Here is a 16,511-nt window from a genome sequence, read left to right on the forward strand (position 1 = left end):
TTTTGACCGTTAGGCACGCCTGCGTTCAGATCTCCACTCCCCCGTTTTCAAGCACCTTCCCCTGTTACCACCCACAAACGGTACATTCTGTCACTCACATTAGCAGCCCCTCGTTGTTTTACGAGCGCACGATTTCCGACCGCAATGACTGGTTTGCACATGCGCATTGTGAACCATACGCATGCGCAGTTGTGCGAACATCGCTCAGAGCGAACGAGCGGCCGCTTACGAGCAGCTCTGAATCAGGCCCAGAGTTTGAGAACCACTGATCGATCTCATATCTATTTACCTACCTCATATCTATCATCTACCTCATATCTCTCTCAGATCTATCTTATATCTACTGTATCTACCTCATATCTGTCTATCATCTATTTACCGGCCTCATATCTCTCATCTATCTCATATCTATCACCTATCTCATATCTATCTATTTACCTCTCTCTTAAGCTGCATACACACACACAACGATTTTGTTACCAACGATTTTCTGAACGATTTTCTGTCAGATTTTTTAAAGTGTAATGAACGATTTTTCTGAACTACAAACGATTTTTGCATATTCCCTTAATGAAAATCGTTCAGTTGACAAGTCTGACTGAACTACAAACGTGAACGCGCATGAACGATAATCGTTCATCATTTGACTCAGAAAGTGAACGATTTTTCAAACGATTATCGTTAAACGTTATCGTTTAGCGATAATCGTTCAAAAAATCGTTGTGTGTGTATGCAGCTATAGTATCTATCATCCATCACATATCTATAGGTGCACACACGGGACGATGTGCTGTATGAACGATATTGGAGAAAGATTTCCCTTGAACATTCTGTAGTGCAGGACAAACGATATTAGATGTACACACTGACAGATATATATGATAGATATTGGGTGTACACACTGATAGATATATATGATAGACATTGGGTGTACACACTGATAGATATATATGATAGACATTGGGTGTACACACTGATAGATATCTATGATAGACATTGGGTGTACACACTGATAGATAGATATATATGATAGACATTGGGTGTACACACTGACAGATATCTATGATAGACATTGGGTGTACACACTGATAGATATATATGATAGACATTGGATGTACACACTGATAGATATATATGATAGACATTGGGTGTACACACTGATAGATATATATGATAGACATTGGGTGTACACACTGATAGATATCTATGATAGACATAGGGTGTACACACTGATAGATATCTATGATAGACATTGGGTGTACACAGTGATAGATATCTATGATAGACATTGGGTGTACACACTGATAGATATCTATGATAGACATTGGGTGTACACACTGATAGATCTCTATGATAGACATTGGGTGTACACACTGATAGATATATATGATAGACATTGGGTGTACACACTGATAGATATATATGATAGACATTGGGTGTACACACTGATAGATATCTATGATAGACATTAGATGTACACACTGACAGATATCTATGATAGACATTGGGTGTACACACTGATAGATATATATGATAGACATTGGGTGTACACACTGATAGATATCTATGACAGACATAGGGTGTACACACTGATAGATATATATGATAGACATTGGGTGTACACACTGATAGATATATATGATAGACTTTGGGTGTACACACTGATAGATATCTATGATAGACATTGGGTGTACACACTGACAGATATCTATGATAGACATTGGGTGTACACACTGACAGATATCTATGATAGACATTGGGTGTACACACTGATAGATATATATGATAGACTTTGGGTGTACACACTGATAGATATCTATGATAGACATTGGGTGTACACACTGACAGATATCTATGATAGACATTGGGTGTACACACTGACAGATATCTATGATAGACATTGGGTGTACACACTGACATATCTATCAGTGAGGTCATCCTGCCACATCTCTGAACAGGCAATTCTTGACGATATCGTCCAAATTGGCCTGCATGTATGTACGACCAAAGATATTGTTATCGTCCAGCGGGAGCGTGCACTGTTGGTCGTTCACTGCATACACACGGAACAAAATGAATATATTGTTGAACATTATCGTTCATATCATTCAAATATATCGTACAGTGTGTACACACCTTTACTCTCATCTATCCTATATCTACTGTATCTATCATCGCTCATATCTGTCTACCTATCTCATATCTATCTGTCTACCTATCTCATATCTACCCATCTCATATCTATCTGTCTACCTATCCATCTCATATCTATCCATCTCATATCTCTCATATCTATTTACCTATCTCATATCTATCTATCTCATATCTACCCATCTCATATATGTCTACCTATCTCATATCTATTTACCTATCTCATATCTGTCTACCTATCTCATATCTACCCATCTCATATCTCTCATATCTATCTGTCTACCTATCCATCTCATATCTATCCATCTCATATCTCTCATATCTATTTACCTATCTCATATCTCTCTACCTACCTCATATCTATCATTTATCTCATATCTATTTACCTATTTCATATCTATCTCATATTTATATATCTATCATCCATCACATACCTATCTCTTATCTATCTTATATCTACTGTATCTATCATCTATCTCATATTTATATATATCGATCATCCATCACATTTCTATCTCTTATCTACTGTATCATCTCATATCTGTCTACCTAGCTCATATTTATCTATTTACCTAAATCATATCTATCTTTGATCTAGTATCTATCTCATATCTATTTTTTATCTATTATCTGTTTCATATCTATCTTATCTATTATCTATCTAATCTCATATCTATCTTTTATCTATTATCTATCTAATCTCATATCTATCTTTTATCTGTTTCATATCTATCTTTTATCTATTATCTATCTGTCTACCTATCTCATATCTATAATTTATTTACCTATCTAATACCTATCTCATATTTATATATTGAGCATCCATCACATTTCTATCTCTTATCTATCTTATATCTACTGTATCATCTATCTCATATCTGTCTACCTAGCTCATATTTATCTATTTATCTATCTCATATCTATCTTTTATCTATTATCTGTTTCATATCTATCTTTTATCTATCTAATCTCATATCTATCTCGAACATCCATCACATTTCTATCTCTTATCTATCTTATATCTACTGTATCATCTATCTCATATCTGTCTACCTAGCTCATATTTATCTATTTATCTATCTCATATCTATCTTTTATCTATTATCTGTTTCATATCTATCTTTTATCTATCTAATCTCATATCTATCTCGAACATCCATCACATTTCTATCTCTTATCTATCTTATATCTATTGTATCATCTATCTCATAACTATCCATCTATATTTTATCTATTATCTATCTCATAACTATCCATATATCTCATATCTAATATTTATCTATCATCTATCCATCTCATATCTATCTATCCATCTCATATCTATATATATTAATTACATATCAATCTCTCATATCTATCTTGTATCTATCAATCTCATATCTATCTCTCTCATATCAGAATCGGTATGATTTACACCCTTGGCCGGCGGTTCAAATCCCGACAGCGGCTGCCAGAACAGGATGAAAATCCCGATCGTCCCCAGGTAAGTATTCACTAACCTATTCCCCCACCCTAACCCTAACCTTCCCCCCCAGTGCCTAACCCAAATCCCCCCTCTAAGTGCCTAAACCTAGCCCACCCTTCCCCGCTGCCTAAACCTAAGTCCCCCCAGGGGGGGCCTGGGCCTAACCCTCCCCCTAGCCTAACCTTAATCCCCCCGGGGGGGGGGGGGGGGGCCTGACCCCAAGTCCCCCCCGGGAGCCCTAAACCTAACCACCACCCCCCCCCCCGCGCGGCTGTCCGCAGAGGCGCCCGGCATCACTTCGATCGGGATGTCGGGCGCCGGTCTCCCGGCGTCGGTAAAATGACAGGCGTCTAGATGTAGACACCGGTCATTTATCCCTCGCCGTGATTAAGCAGTTGGGAAGCCGGCTGTCGGGATTAGGTCCACCGGCTTCCCGACTGCATACCCTCATATCTCTCTCTCTCTCATATCTATCTATCTGTCTCATATCAATATATATTGATCACATATTGATCTATCACATATCAATCTCTCTCATATCTATCTTGTATCTATCTATCTCATATCGATATATATTGATCACATGTTGATCTATAACATATCGATCCATCAATCTCTCTCATATCCAACTATCTCATATCTATCTAATATTTATCTATTATCTCTTTCATATCTATATTTTATCTATTATCTATCTATCTCATAAATATCCATATATCTAATATTTATCTATCATCTATCCGTCTCATATATTGATCACATATCGGTCTATCAATTTCTCATATATCTATCTTTTATCTATCTCATATCTAATATTTATCCATTATCTACCTCATATCTATATATATCTATATATATATATATATATCACATATTAATCTATCACATATCGTTCTATCAATCTCTCGCATATCTATCAATCTATCTAATTTTTATCTATCAATCTATTATCTGTCACATATTTATCTCAGATCTATATATATTAATCTATTACATATCGATCTATCTCATAACTATCAATCACAAATATGTCTCATATCTATCTATCTATATACACATACATATATACAAACTGGATTTGTTCCGTAGCTCGTTAGATGGGAATTACACGTATGACATCAACTTCTCCTTGTTTTCTATTTGTAATTAATAAGACACTTAATAAAACCTCTAATCTGCCATTACAGCACTTTGCTCCAACGAGTGAGATAAATACCCAATTAAATCCCATCTGAATCCATGATGAAAGAACTGCACATTATAATTTCCCTTGTGTGCTGCATATAACGCCCGGTCTTCCTCCCTGTGCGTGCGGATATCTGCGCAGTACGATGACTTCTCTTGTTCTAAATGCCGAATATAAATCTCATTGTCAGGACTCATTATACCTGTAATTGTAAGTACGGGACTGTACAACAACCTGGTTCAGGGACTGAGGAAATGGTCAGGTTTGTAGCGCCCTCTGTCTGACGCAGTAATGTATATACAACCCGTATATAAATATCGCAAAGATAGGTCTGACAACTGCACCAGATGTCAGATCATCTATAGGTCCTGGATATACCACAATCTATTCAACAACGGCCTGGATCCATAGTCACTAAATGAGGACCCTTTATAAAAAGTTTGGCCGATATCTAGGGGTATATTTACTAATCTGCGTTTTTTTTAAAGAATTGGAGATGTTGCCCATGGCAACCAATCAGATTCTACGTATTTATCTAGCACCTTCTAGTAAATAATAGCTAGAATCTGATTGGTTGCTATGGCAACATCTCTACTTCTTAAAACCCGCACTCTAGTAATTATACCCCCTAGAGTCATTCAGTCAGATTTTAATTGTGTCCTAAATATGCGCCGTCCTTAATGATCAGTTTTGTAGAACGGGGTAATCTATTTGTTAGCAGACAAGAACAATTAACTTACCTCACTTACCCAAACCACTAGAGGGCAGCACATCACGCCATGAGATAACTTGTGCAAAACTATCCACTAAAGAGAACCATAGTACGCCTTTGGTTTTTCTGCATGATATATTGTCAGCAAAACGCAACAACCCAGCGTAACAATCCTAGCAATTAGATGTATAGATATAATTGCGCTAAACATAAAAAATGCAAATTGTTCATGTGGAATATTTATTAGCGGAAGAAATAAGCAGCCGGGCAGTGAATGAAATACAAAGTGGCCTTCGGTACTTCCGCATAATAATTTCTGATTATTACGGGGTACTGAGGTGCACATGGAGGACCAGCCCTCCGCATCGTTCGGATTGTGCGGTCTAGAACAGATGCAAGTTCGCTTATTATGCCTTAAAGGGGATTTCACCTGGAGATGACCTCATTTAACGGCTTTTAAATGCCCTCCGCAATCCTTTAGTTCTGTCTAGATTCCTTCCGAGCTCCAAGCATATCTTTATATAACCAGACATTTCCGCAGCAATATATTAGTCCTGCTGGAGGACCCATTCCTCAGTAAGGGGAGGAGCAAGGCACCAGCGCTGCCGGACTTTCTGCGTGACGCATTGTAGATATTTAACAGCAGATGCAAAGATATTATTTCATGCAAAGCTATTGCGTCTTGGGACTGATGTCCAGTTGAACGTACAACAGTTTGTGGAGCGAATTTTGCGTGAATTCATACTGCGCATTTTCCAGAGATTACCGCGGGTTTGCAGACTCGCCCAAATTTTTTTATTGCGGCCGCGTTTATGACCTAAGTGTAACTGCGCTGTCTTTGAGTGCGCTCTTATAGGCCAAGACCATGCAATGGAGGGCTAAGCAGCGTATCTGTTGCACCTGTTATATGGCGGGTCCAAGCACGCATGGATAATGGTGACTAGGAGCAAGCGAGGCGCACGTGTACAGACAGAACATTTGTTAGATGAATGTTGGCAAAACGCTGGTTATGCCGAGAAATGGCCCGTCGGGGTGTCACTTGCGCTATATGGGTTTACAAAGATTTGACGCTGTGCTGAAGCCATTGTGTGTGCTGAAGCCATGTTCGGGCGAATAGGGTCTATCAATCCACAAGTGACATCGCGGAGGCATAAATAATCCACAAAGTTATTTACTATAATGTCTTACGACTGGGTTAGAGAAGTGGGACTTACAGGGGCCCTTCTTTGGGTACTGTGGTGATAAATACACACAGCTTATTAATGGCTACATTATATACGAGACAACCTGCATTTTCCGTTTAACTGCCCTTCACTCTTATATTGGTTTCACAGCACAGACTGTACCAAAACGTGGAATAATAATTGTAATGACGTAGAGAGCTCCTCTCGCAAATATTTACACACGTTCAAACAAACTCTAATAAGATTGACATTTTTTACACATTATTAATAATAATCCAGAAGTGACCGGTGCGCACAGAGGAACAGACCGGGGGGGGACACTTATAAGAACGGTTTTACGGGTAACGCTGAGGAAAAGGTGGTTGCTGGCCATAGCCAATCAGACCTTTGCTTTCTACACTAGTGTGAAAAAAAAAAAAAAGGTCAAACACTGATTGGCTGTGCAATACCTTTCATAAATACCCACCCATGTGTTTCCAGTCATTACACAGAGGAGACAATAATTAATATAATAACTATGAAGAGACCGTACTTAATTACAGGTCACAAACATATTTGTGCTATACGGCCAGGCAGCCAATCAGGTGTTCGCTTTCACAACCTGCAGCAAGCAATCAGATGCAAGCTAGCATTAGTCAAGTTTGAACAGACTGATGGGAAACACAAGTCTGACTTGTCGCTATGGGGACAGCGCAGTTGGAGCCAAGGACATAGGATACATAGGATCTATATATATATATATATATATATATATATATATATATATATATATATATATATGTGTGTAATCTCTGTAAAGTGCTGCTGAATGTTTGCGCTATATAAATAACTGGTAATAATAATAAATATATATCTATCATATCATATATAAACTTTTATTAATACCAATGTTCATACAAGTAAGCACAAGTTATACTTACTTCCCTGGGATGCGCCCTCCACTGATGCAGCCTCATTGTCTGAAAGATTAAAAAAAAAAAAAAAAATAGAAAATAAACAACTGGAAGATAACTCGCATTATGTACGTGTCGCTCCAAACATCCCGTTTAAGGTTCCTGCACCTCTATACAAACTGCAAAGTGTTAATTCTTGGGTCTCCGCTCCATTACAATGTATTGCGCAGAAGGGGGCTTATTGCATAAAGATTATTAATGCTAAAACTAGTATTAACCCAATATCACTGGCTTTCACCGTGTTGCAAAATGTCCTAAGATGTAATGGCGACATCCGTTGTGCTATATGTGAATAGCGCTAATTGGTCACGTCAGATGGGGGCGTGGATGTGAAATCATTAAACTTTCGCTTTCTTTGTGAGCACTATAACATGCATTATACATTTATTAAAAAACTTTTAACACTAAAGAAATTGTCTTGAAGAGGAAATTTTTTTTTTTTCATATTGTACAAGTCTGAGCCATAGTACAAAATAAATAATTATAAAAAGGTTATAACTTTGCTTTTATATAAAAACTGTAATTTCCAATATTGACATTTTATTGAATGAGCCGGAATGTCCGCTATGTGCGTCGCAAAGGATTCTGGGAGTAGCCCATCTCATGACCTATATTTTATCATGTCCGTCCATTGACTTAACACAGTGTTATCCTGGGGAACTTCAGGTGACAATGTATACCAGCGGGAAGCCTCAATCAGGCTAAGATACACGACAGAGTCTTTTATTATCAAGTAATACTAGATCATGACTGTAGAGAAAGGAGGAGATGATCGCTCAATGCAAGGCAATGGCAGACTATATAGTACCGATAGAGGTTTATAACAACTGCCAACCAAAATATCAGGGATCCCATGTACTAAATTCCCCCTCCCCAGCTCTGGCAACTGTCAGCGGCGATGAATAGACCACGTATTGCACTAGGTCAATAAAGGTTGAATGGACAAGACTCACTGACACAAAGCACAAATTTAGCCAGGTCTCAGTCATGGAGACCTGGCTAAATTTGCATCCTTGCATCCTGTTCAGCGCATAAAATGGCTGCTTTCATTAGGTATGACGAAAACGGCCGCGGTTTTTGCCTCTGATCAGGTCTTTTCCCAAAACGATTGATTCTGATGAAGGATGCCGCTATAGTGAGGGGTTATATACTTTAAAAGGGAACTTTCGCCAATGTAAGAAGGCCACAGTATAGATCAGTGGTTCTCAAACTCGGTCCTCAGGCCCCCGCACAGTTCACAAATTTGTAGGTCACCCAGCAGGTGCACAGGTGTATTCATTACTCACTGACACATTTTAAAAGATCCACAGGTGGAGCTAATTTTTCTCCTTGTCATTCTGTGGGGAGACCTGAGTTTGAGAACCTGTGGTATAGGTGAAAACTAGCCCAGACATTCTACGAGCATTAAAGATTGAGTCACAGGTCAGTTACATCTTGGCCGGGTTTACGCAGATTGGATGAGGACACATACATTATCTAACACAGTGATTGCCAATCCGGATTTACTAAACCCACCAATCATCATCATCCACTAGATTCTGATCAGGAACAGGGCTGGATTAACAATGGGGTGGATGGAGCTACAAGCCCCAGGCCTCCACATAAAAATAGGCCCATCCCCATGAACTCAATGAGGACCAGCTGTCCACATTTTCGGCCATAAATCATTGCGAGACATTGTGTCTAATAGTGCAGGTAGTGTACATGCCCACATGGCACTGGCCACACCCACATGGCAATGGCCACACCCACATGGCACTGGGCACAGCTCCTTTCGATTCTCACAAGAAGACCCTGATAATTTTCAGCCCCAGGCCAATGTGGCCCGGATCAGTTTATTAGCCCTTATACTAAAATTTGCGGCTGGCTATGTCTACAACAGACGAGCCAGCCTTCAAAATCTCAACATTTATGAGGACTATCAATAAAACAGCACCTCTAGTGGCCAATATGTCCTGTTTAATGGTCGTCTAATAGGGTTCATACATCAGGGTTGGAGTGCCCCAATTCCTTGTTCTGCCTCTACCGGGGGTCGGGGAATCAAGGAAATCCAACATGTTGGACAATCTCGATTCCCGGACTCCGACACAAAAATGATCAAAATCGGCGCGTCGTGGATTTTTTACATGTTAAATTTCCTCAATTCTCTGACGCATCACCGACCATCAGTGTCCATAGATCGGCGTTGGAGAATCATGGCGCTGATGTATGGCTCGTATTACTTAGTGGAGCATTAGAGAGCAAATGTCCAACTGAGTTATCGAAGAAGGCTAAATATCTACAAAAGTATAGACTTGCATGTTAGAGTCTACTGAACCCCGATTAAATTATGTGAATTTGGAGGACTTATGCCCTAAATGCTCTGCCCTGCCTGCTGACTTCTGGCATCTCCTCTGGACATGTCTCCGAGTTGTATCGTTTTGGACTAGGGTGATTGCTTGTATCCATAACATGGGTATCAGAATGCCTTTACTGACGCCTCGTATTTGCATTTTGGCCTCGACCTGGAATAATCCCTCACTGTCCCTTTGTACGTGAATAACCTTCTAATGTTGGCTCGGGGCTGTATTGCCCGAACCTGGATGGCTCCTTTCCCTCCTGGGTAGCTTTAGTCAATGTAACAGTTTCTCAAGAACGGTTAATGTACCAAAAACGAAAACGTCCCTTAAAATTTGACAATTTGGTCCCTTTGGCAAGAATCCCGCTATGCCCTTACCGAGGTTCCATCTGACCTGGTTTAAAGGGCCCTAAGGTTTATTTGCATTTGTTTTTTTATTTTTATTTATATCTAAGCCAGCCCACACTTTTATTTCTTTTATAGCTTGCTAGTACTACAGATTGATTCTGTATTATCTGTTTTTGCTCGATTTCAGATATTGTTTTTTTTTTTGTTTTTTTTTAATCTTTAGAACTTTCTCAAACTAACCTTTGTTATCACACATTTATTGTATGTACATATTTGGCATGCTCATATGTACTAGAATTTAGTACTTCATTGATTTTTTTAAAAGGTTTTTCTTTTGTTATTATTTTTCCTTTTTAAGGAAACTTTGAAAATCAATAAAAATTACTTGATTTGCAGTGCTGCGTAATATGTTATTTTATAACTTAAATAATAATAATAATAATGGTTGCCAGACTGGGATTTATCTTTAATATTTTTTAAAATAGGCCGGTTTTCATCAGACATCTCAAAGTGTTAATGTTTAACCAGTATATTAGTGGGGTTTGAAGTTAATATTTTTGATGTGCCGATGTCCATTAATAATGTAAAAAAAAAAAAAAAAGATTCCAATAAACCGTCCCTCTTATCCTGATGAGTCCTCGGTCTGTATCTGCTGCTCTAATTACAATATCTCCCCAACCCATTAGTTTTCTGAGCTTGTTATCTCGTTATTGGGAGATAGGATTTAATTACACTTTTTAATCACTGTGTCTCTCGAAAAAGAAAAAGATTAAACCACAATGTCCAAAAATTGTTTGAGGGACAGATTGTATTTACCGTACAGGCGAATTAGGCGCAGCTATATTCAGGGAGCGACAAAGAAAAAAAAATATGTTACGATAATTTTTATAGTACTTTTTCATTTAAATTTTTTCTTGTCTGTTTAGTTGTAATGAGCCACCGGATTTACAAGTTCAGATTATTAGCAGTTTAGGGAGTATTGGCAACAATCGCAAGGGCAGCACCACCCCAAAACACACCAGGGAACGACGCCTATGAAATGATACAATTAAGAGGCTTAAGGTGGGTACACACTTGCCGACCATCCGATGGCCGATGGTGCAGATGAACGATATATTGGATGGTTGGTATACACTGCACGATCTGGTAACAGACCACCAGATATGTCGTTTACTGGCACCGTTGAGCTTGCACGGACGACGGAAGGACCCCCAATGCCGGCGGGCGCGCATAGTGGGTACACACTAGACGGTGTAACCTATATGTTGGCCTGATCTGCGGGATTGGATGACATATCGTCCAGTGTGTACCCGGCATTAGAACGACAGATCCCAGTTGTTGTGGCTGGCCTAGGAATATAACGGCATTCTATAATTCATTCTAATAGGCAGATGCCCAATGATCACTACACAAACCACTAGGAACGCGATGGACATGTTTGTATCCGCATGAAGACTCCGTCAACTCTAATGGTGCGTACACACGGTACGATAAAAATACACGATATAAACCATAATCGATCACAAACGACCAGCAATGCGCGGGCACATATGGACGATAACGATATCGACCATCGTCCGTGCATGCAGGCCATCGATCAGGTTACACAGGGACCCACGATCGTTGATCGAAGGTTGCTGGCCCGTCGTCGGTGGTGTGCTGGATGATCGATATCGATCATCCAGCACTCCGGGAAGGTGCAGTGAGATCATTCAGCGTTATCGTTGTCGATCCTCTTGTGTGTTTGCACCATTTGGGGCCTATTTATTAAAATATAAATTTATAAAATATAAATTTGGCATATCCCTCTAAAACACCCGTGTTTTGGGGGATACCCGCAAATATTTAGTATTCCCAGGATGTAACAAGGAAGGACCACAGAGATCTCTCAGATATCTGTTGTGGTCTCTCAAATTCCGACAGCAGCCCCCGTAGGGGTTTCTATGGGGGCTGCTAGATTTACTAAGCTCCAGACGGCAAAGCATTCCGTGGCATGGCCCCCGGCCCCTAACGCCATCTATGGGCTACCTGTCGCGCAATATTTCAGGAGAGGGACCCAAAGGATACCCCCCTGTGGCTCCAGCTTGGGCATGCACTCATGGCCGTCGGCACATGCGCAATAGTTAGCGCTGAAGGGGCAAAGCAGGAAGTAAATGTCATCGCAATGAGATCGCATGACTTCTCGCTGATCGTCGGTACAGCCTCCCGCTGTCCTGGTGACTCGGAAATGTTACATCCTGGGGAATAAGGATCCCTTATTGGCGCGAAATGCGGACGGGAAGGGGCGGACAAGCATCGGGCAACTACAGCGAGACCGGGATTACATAAATGCGACCGAAGTAGACCTGGCCACAGGTGCAGATGCGCTTGTCAGGAGAAATATCACTTTCGCTGTAAAATATGTACTGATGGCGACGATCAGCCGCCACTTCTGGTTGGCTGATTGCGTCTGGACATCTACCAATGATAGTACATAAGTTAATTGTATGGCTGCTATATTATATATAAAATTGGGGCCATCTATTTACATCTATTAGAAGACAACGGATGTTCGTATTTCATTTACTTTAATTGTACTTTTGTTTCGTATCTGTACTTCATTGTATTTTACATGGCAAATGTGACTATTACCTTTATTAATATCACTGTCCAGTCTATATGTATATTACGCTTTATTGCATTATTACACGGTGTACAAAGTGAGTAATGGGAGTTAAGCAATTACTACTAACACGGTCAAGCTACATCTCTAGACTTTCGATACTCTTGGCACAAACCTGACGCATAACTGGACGCATCCCGAGCTGCAACCAACTCAGCGTACACAAGAGTATTTTACACCTGCGTTTCTTTTTTTACGTAAACTTAGTAACATTTTACATGAGCCCCAATTTGATGGAGCTGCTTAAGATAGGAGTAGTCCAGTATCAGATACAGAGCTTCGAAAGTTAGTAGGTTCAACTTTTTTTGTGAAAACGCAGCCACGAGGGGCGACATTTCGCTGAGGGCAGCGGCTGCTGTTCCGCTTCTGATAGATCAGGGGGATGCGACCCTCCGCATGTCATCTGTCTCATCCCTTCGGAAATAAATCAGCCATGTCAAGGTCTCCGTATTGTCTCTATTTATCATTAGGACATGGGGAAAGAGATATAGGCTAGGGCAATTAAGTGAATGACTGGCTTACAGTCTCCTAGGTAATACACATGCCTGTAAACATACTGGTGGGGAATACCAGTCATATTAAGCGTTTTTATATGATCTATGTTATATTACCCCATACCAGCAGCCTCAAGTCCGGTAGACACTAGATGATGTCTAGTGTGTACCGACGTTGCAAGCGACGGAACCTGGCATCAGCAAGTGCATACACACTTGCCGATGCCGACAGTGCTCGCTAACGATGCCGCCCGTCGGGCCTGCATGCGGGTCTGACGGGCGAGGTCGCAGACGACGCGCGGGAGCACGCTTCATCAGAGACATAGTGGGTACACGACGTGCTCGATATGTTGTCCGATCCGGCAGGACGACATATCGTCTAGTGCAGGGGTTTCCAACCACGGTCCTCAAGGCACACTAACAGTCCAGGTTTTAAGGATAGCCATACTTGAGCACAGGCAACTTAATTAGTAACTCAGTTATTTTGATTAAACCATCTGTGCTTTAATATGGATATCACCAAAACCAGGACTGTTAGTGTGCCTTGAGGACTGAGGTTGGGAATCACTGGTCTAGTGTGCACCCGGCATTAGTCGCTGACTGAGAATGGTTTGAAAAGAATAGGGATTACTCCATTTTTTTGTTAACTGAACCGTGTTACATATATGAAAACTTACTTAATGGGGTTTAGCTTTTTAAAAGGCCACTCGTGACTTGCTTACATCACAGACAGTAATTATAAAATCATTGTGGTCATTTGGATTTCTCAGAGCAGGAAACTGTTTTGAGTTATTGTAAGTCCAGATTACACTGTATAATACAAGACACGCCGTATCGCCAACCAACCATGAAATAGTTACCTATATGTGCTCGGACATGAGTCTGAAAACAGTTATAATATTTGTACTTCTTTCTACAAATCCCACATTCGTATGAACCTGAAACAAAAAGGGAAATAGGTCTCATTTAGCGATGAATTATGGCACAGAATGAAACACACTAAACCACATTGTACAGATCAGATTGTTGTAGTTCAAGGGCGAGCGCCAGAAATGCCGTTTCTAGACCTAATCGCTGCCAACGCAGTATTGAATATATGTATTCAATACTGTAGCCTACTGTTGGGCAGTGGCTTATGTCCTGGCACTGCTCATACAGATATGTGTTCAATACTGTAGCCTACTGTTGGGCAGTGGCTTATGTCCTGGCACTGCTCATACAGATATGTGTTCAATACTGTAGCCTACTGTTGGGCAGTGGCTTATGTCCTGGCACTGCTCATACAGATATGTGTTCAATACTGTAGCCTACTGTTGGGCAGTGGCTTATGTCCTGGCACTGCTCATACAGATTCAGACACCAACGTTGAGCAATACAACTAATTCGTTTCCAATACTAAAAATTCTTTCCCACTCGCTGTGACTCGAGACGCCGTAAAACACCAGGCGGATATTTTCTGCCAGTGGAGAGGATCAGATGTGCAGCGTTCTGCGTTCTAAAAAGCCACCCGTAACCCGTTCAAAGGACAAAATTAAAATTAGGTAAGAGAATTAAACTTTTTTCCTAAGCAAAATGATAAAAAAAAACAAAAAACACAAAAAACAACCCACTATGTCTGACATATAGATTTCCCAAACGCTAGGTAAAGATTAGTTTTAATCTAGATCACAGATGCGTCTTCATACATTTAGCCTTAATACGCCATGCGACGCGAAATGCCTGGTGTGAGTGAGTCGCCTGGTCCCGTGCCCCTCTGAAAGTGCCGAGGGGGGTCTTCTTTACCCGACAATGCGTCTTAGTTGCAATGCGATGTGACTACGACACACCGGGAGACTGCACTGATTAATTTAATACGCAACACTTGTATATCTGTGTGCGACCGAGTCTGTATACAAAGCACAACGAAACTTGGCGTTGGAAAAAAAGCTGCGGTCTCTGTATCGTAGCACTTCCTATAAAGATTATTGCCTGCAAAGGACAATCCAATTCCAGGAAAAACACCCGTGTTTATGTAACGCTGTGTAAATAGTTGTAGATCACACTGGGTTTTGCCTGGTGTCTGTTTGATGGATGTGGCAAACATGCTCAGTGGCACCGGCAAGGAAGATTTTATCCATGATTTTACCGCCCTAATGTAAATAGTTGTCCTTCTGCCTACACCTGATTTGTGAGAAGATATGGGAGGATTGGTCTTCCATTTGTAGCAAAAACAATGGCTATGCCAGTGGTCGGGGTAAAAATGGCTATGGCAAAAACAATGGCTATGCCACATGGGGTAAAAATGAAATTCCTGGGGGTAATGGACGGACAGCCGGGCATGCATATGAATCATTTATAATATAGAATATGGCTGTGCCCCAGGGAGGCTCTAAGCCGGACGCCCGCTGAGATGTTATTACTAGCGGGCGCCCGGTTCCTTCCCTGCAGCACCGCGTTAGCCGGAGGCTGGAGTTCTCTGCTGAACTCCAGCTTCCGGCTCTCTCCATGCACACTATGGGAGAGATGTCATGACGTCTCTCCCATAGTTCCGAGGAGCAGCCGGGCGGACAGGACGGCGGCGGATGCAGGAGCGGGGATTAAGGCAACTGGTCTTTTTTTGAACAAGCGGTACTACATGGGCATTATGTGGGGGCACTACTACAGGGGCATTATGTGGGGGCACTACTACAGGGGCATTATGTGGGGGCACTACCACAGGGGCATTATGTGGGGGCATAACTATGGGGGCACTACTACAGGGGCATTATATGGGGGCACTACTAGAGGGGCATAACTATGGGGGCATTATATGATTTCCTTCCTTTCAAATCAAGGGGGTAACGTCGGCGTCTCTAAATATATTTTGGGGTAAAAGGTAAAAAAGTTCCCTGACCCCTGGGCGTGCCTATAAACTAAATTTTGCAAGCAAAGTTAACAAGAGATTCGTAGAGGATAGGAGACTCCCAATGAGGAATTTATGAGCGGGGAAACTGAGAATTTCCATTAAGCAAGGATAAGCAGAAAATCTTGGGGCACCTT

At 40.9% G+C, this 16,511-nt stretch overlaps 1 protein-coding gene across 5 annotated transcripts in view; it reads right to left on the minus strand.

Moving 5' to 3' along the window:
• Positions 1-16,511, minus strand: part of ZNF618 (zinc finger protein 618) — a 114,013-nt gene that overhangs the window by 31,359 nt on the left and 66,143 nt on the right. For all 5 annotated transcript variants that reach the window (XM_088469872.1, XM_088469883.1, XM_088469862.1 and 2 more), the window contains 2 exons: positions 14,354-14,431; positions 7,619-7,657 (listed from right to left, as the gene is read on the minus strand). In XM_088469872.1, coding sequence (XP_088325998.1) covers positions 7,619-7,657; positions 14,354-14,431 — 117 coding nt within the window. The remainder of the gene's footprint in view (positions 1-7,618; positions 7,658-14,353; positions 14,432-16,511) is intronic.

The sequence above is a fragment of the Taudactylus pleione genome, unplaced genomic scaffold (genome assembly GCF_031769625.1).
Source record: "Taudactylus pleione unplaced genomic scaffold, aTauple2 ptg000013l, whole genome shotgun sequence".
NCBI classification, from domain to species: Eukaryota; Metazoa; Chordata; class Amphibia; order Anura; family Myobatrachidae; genus Taudactylus; species Taudactylus pleione.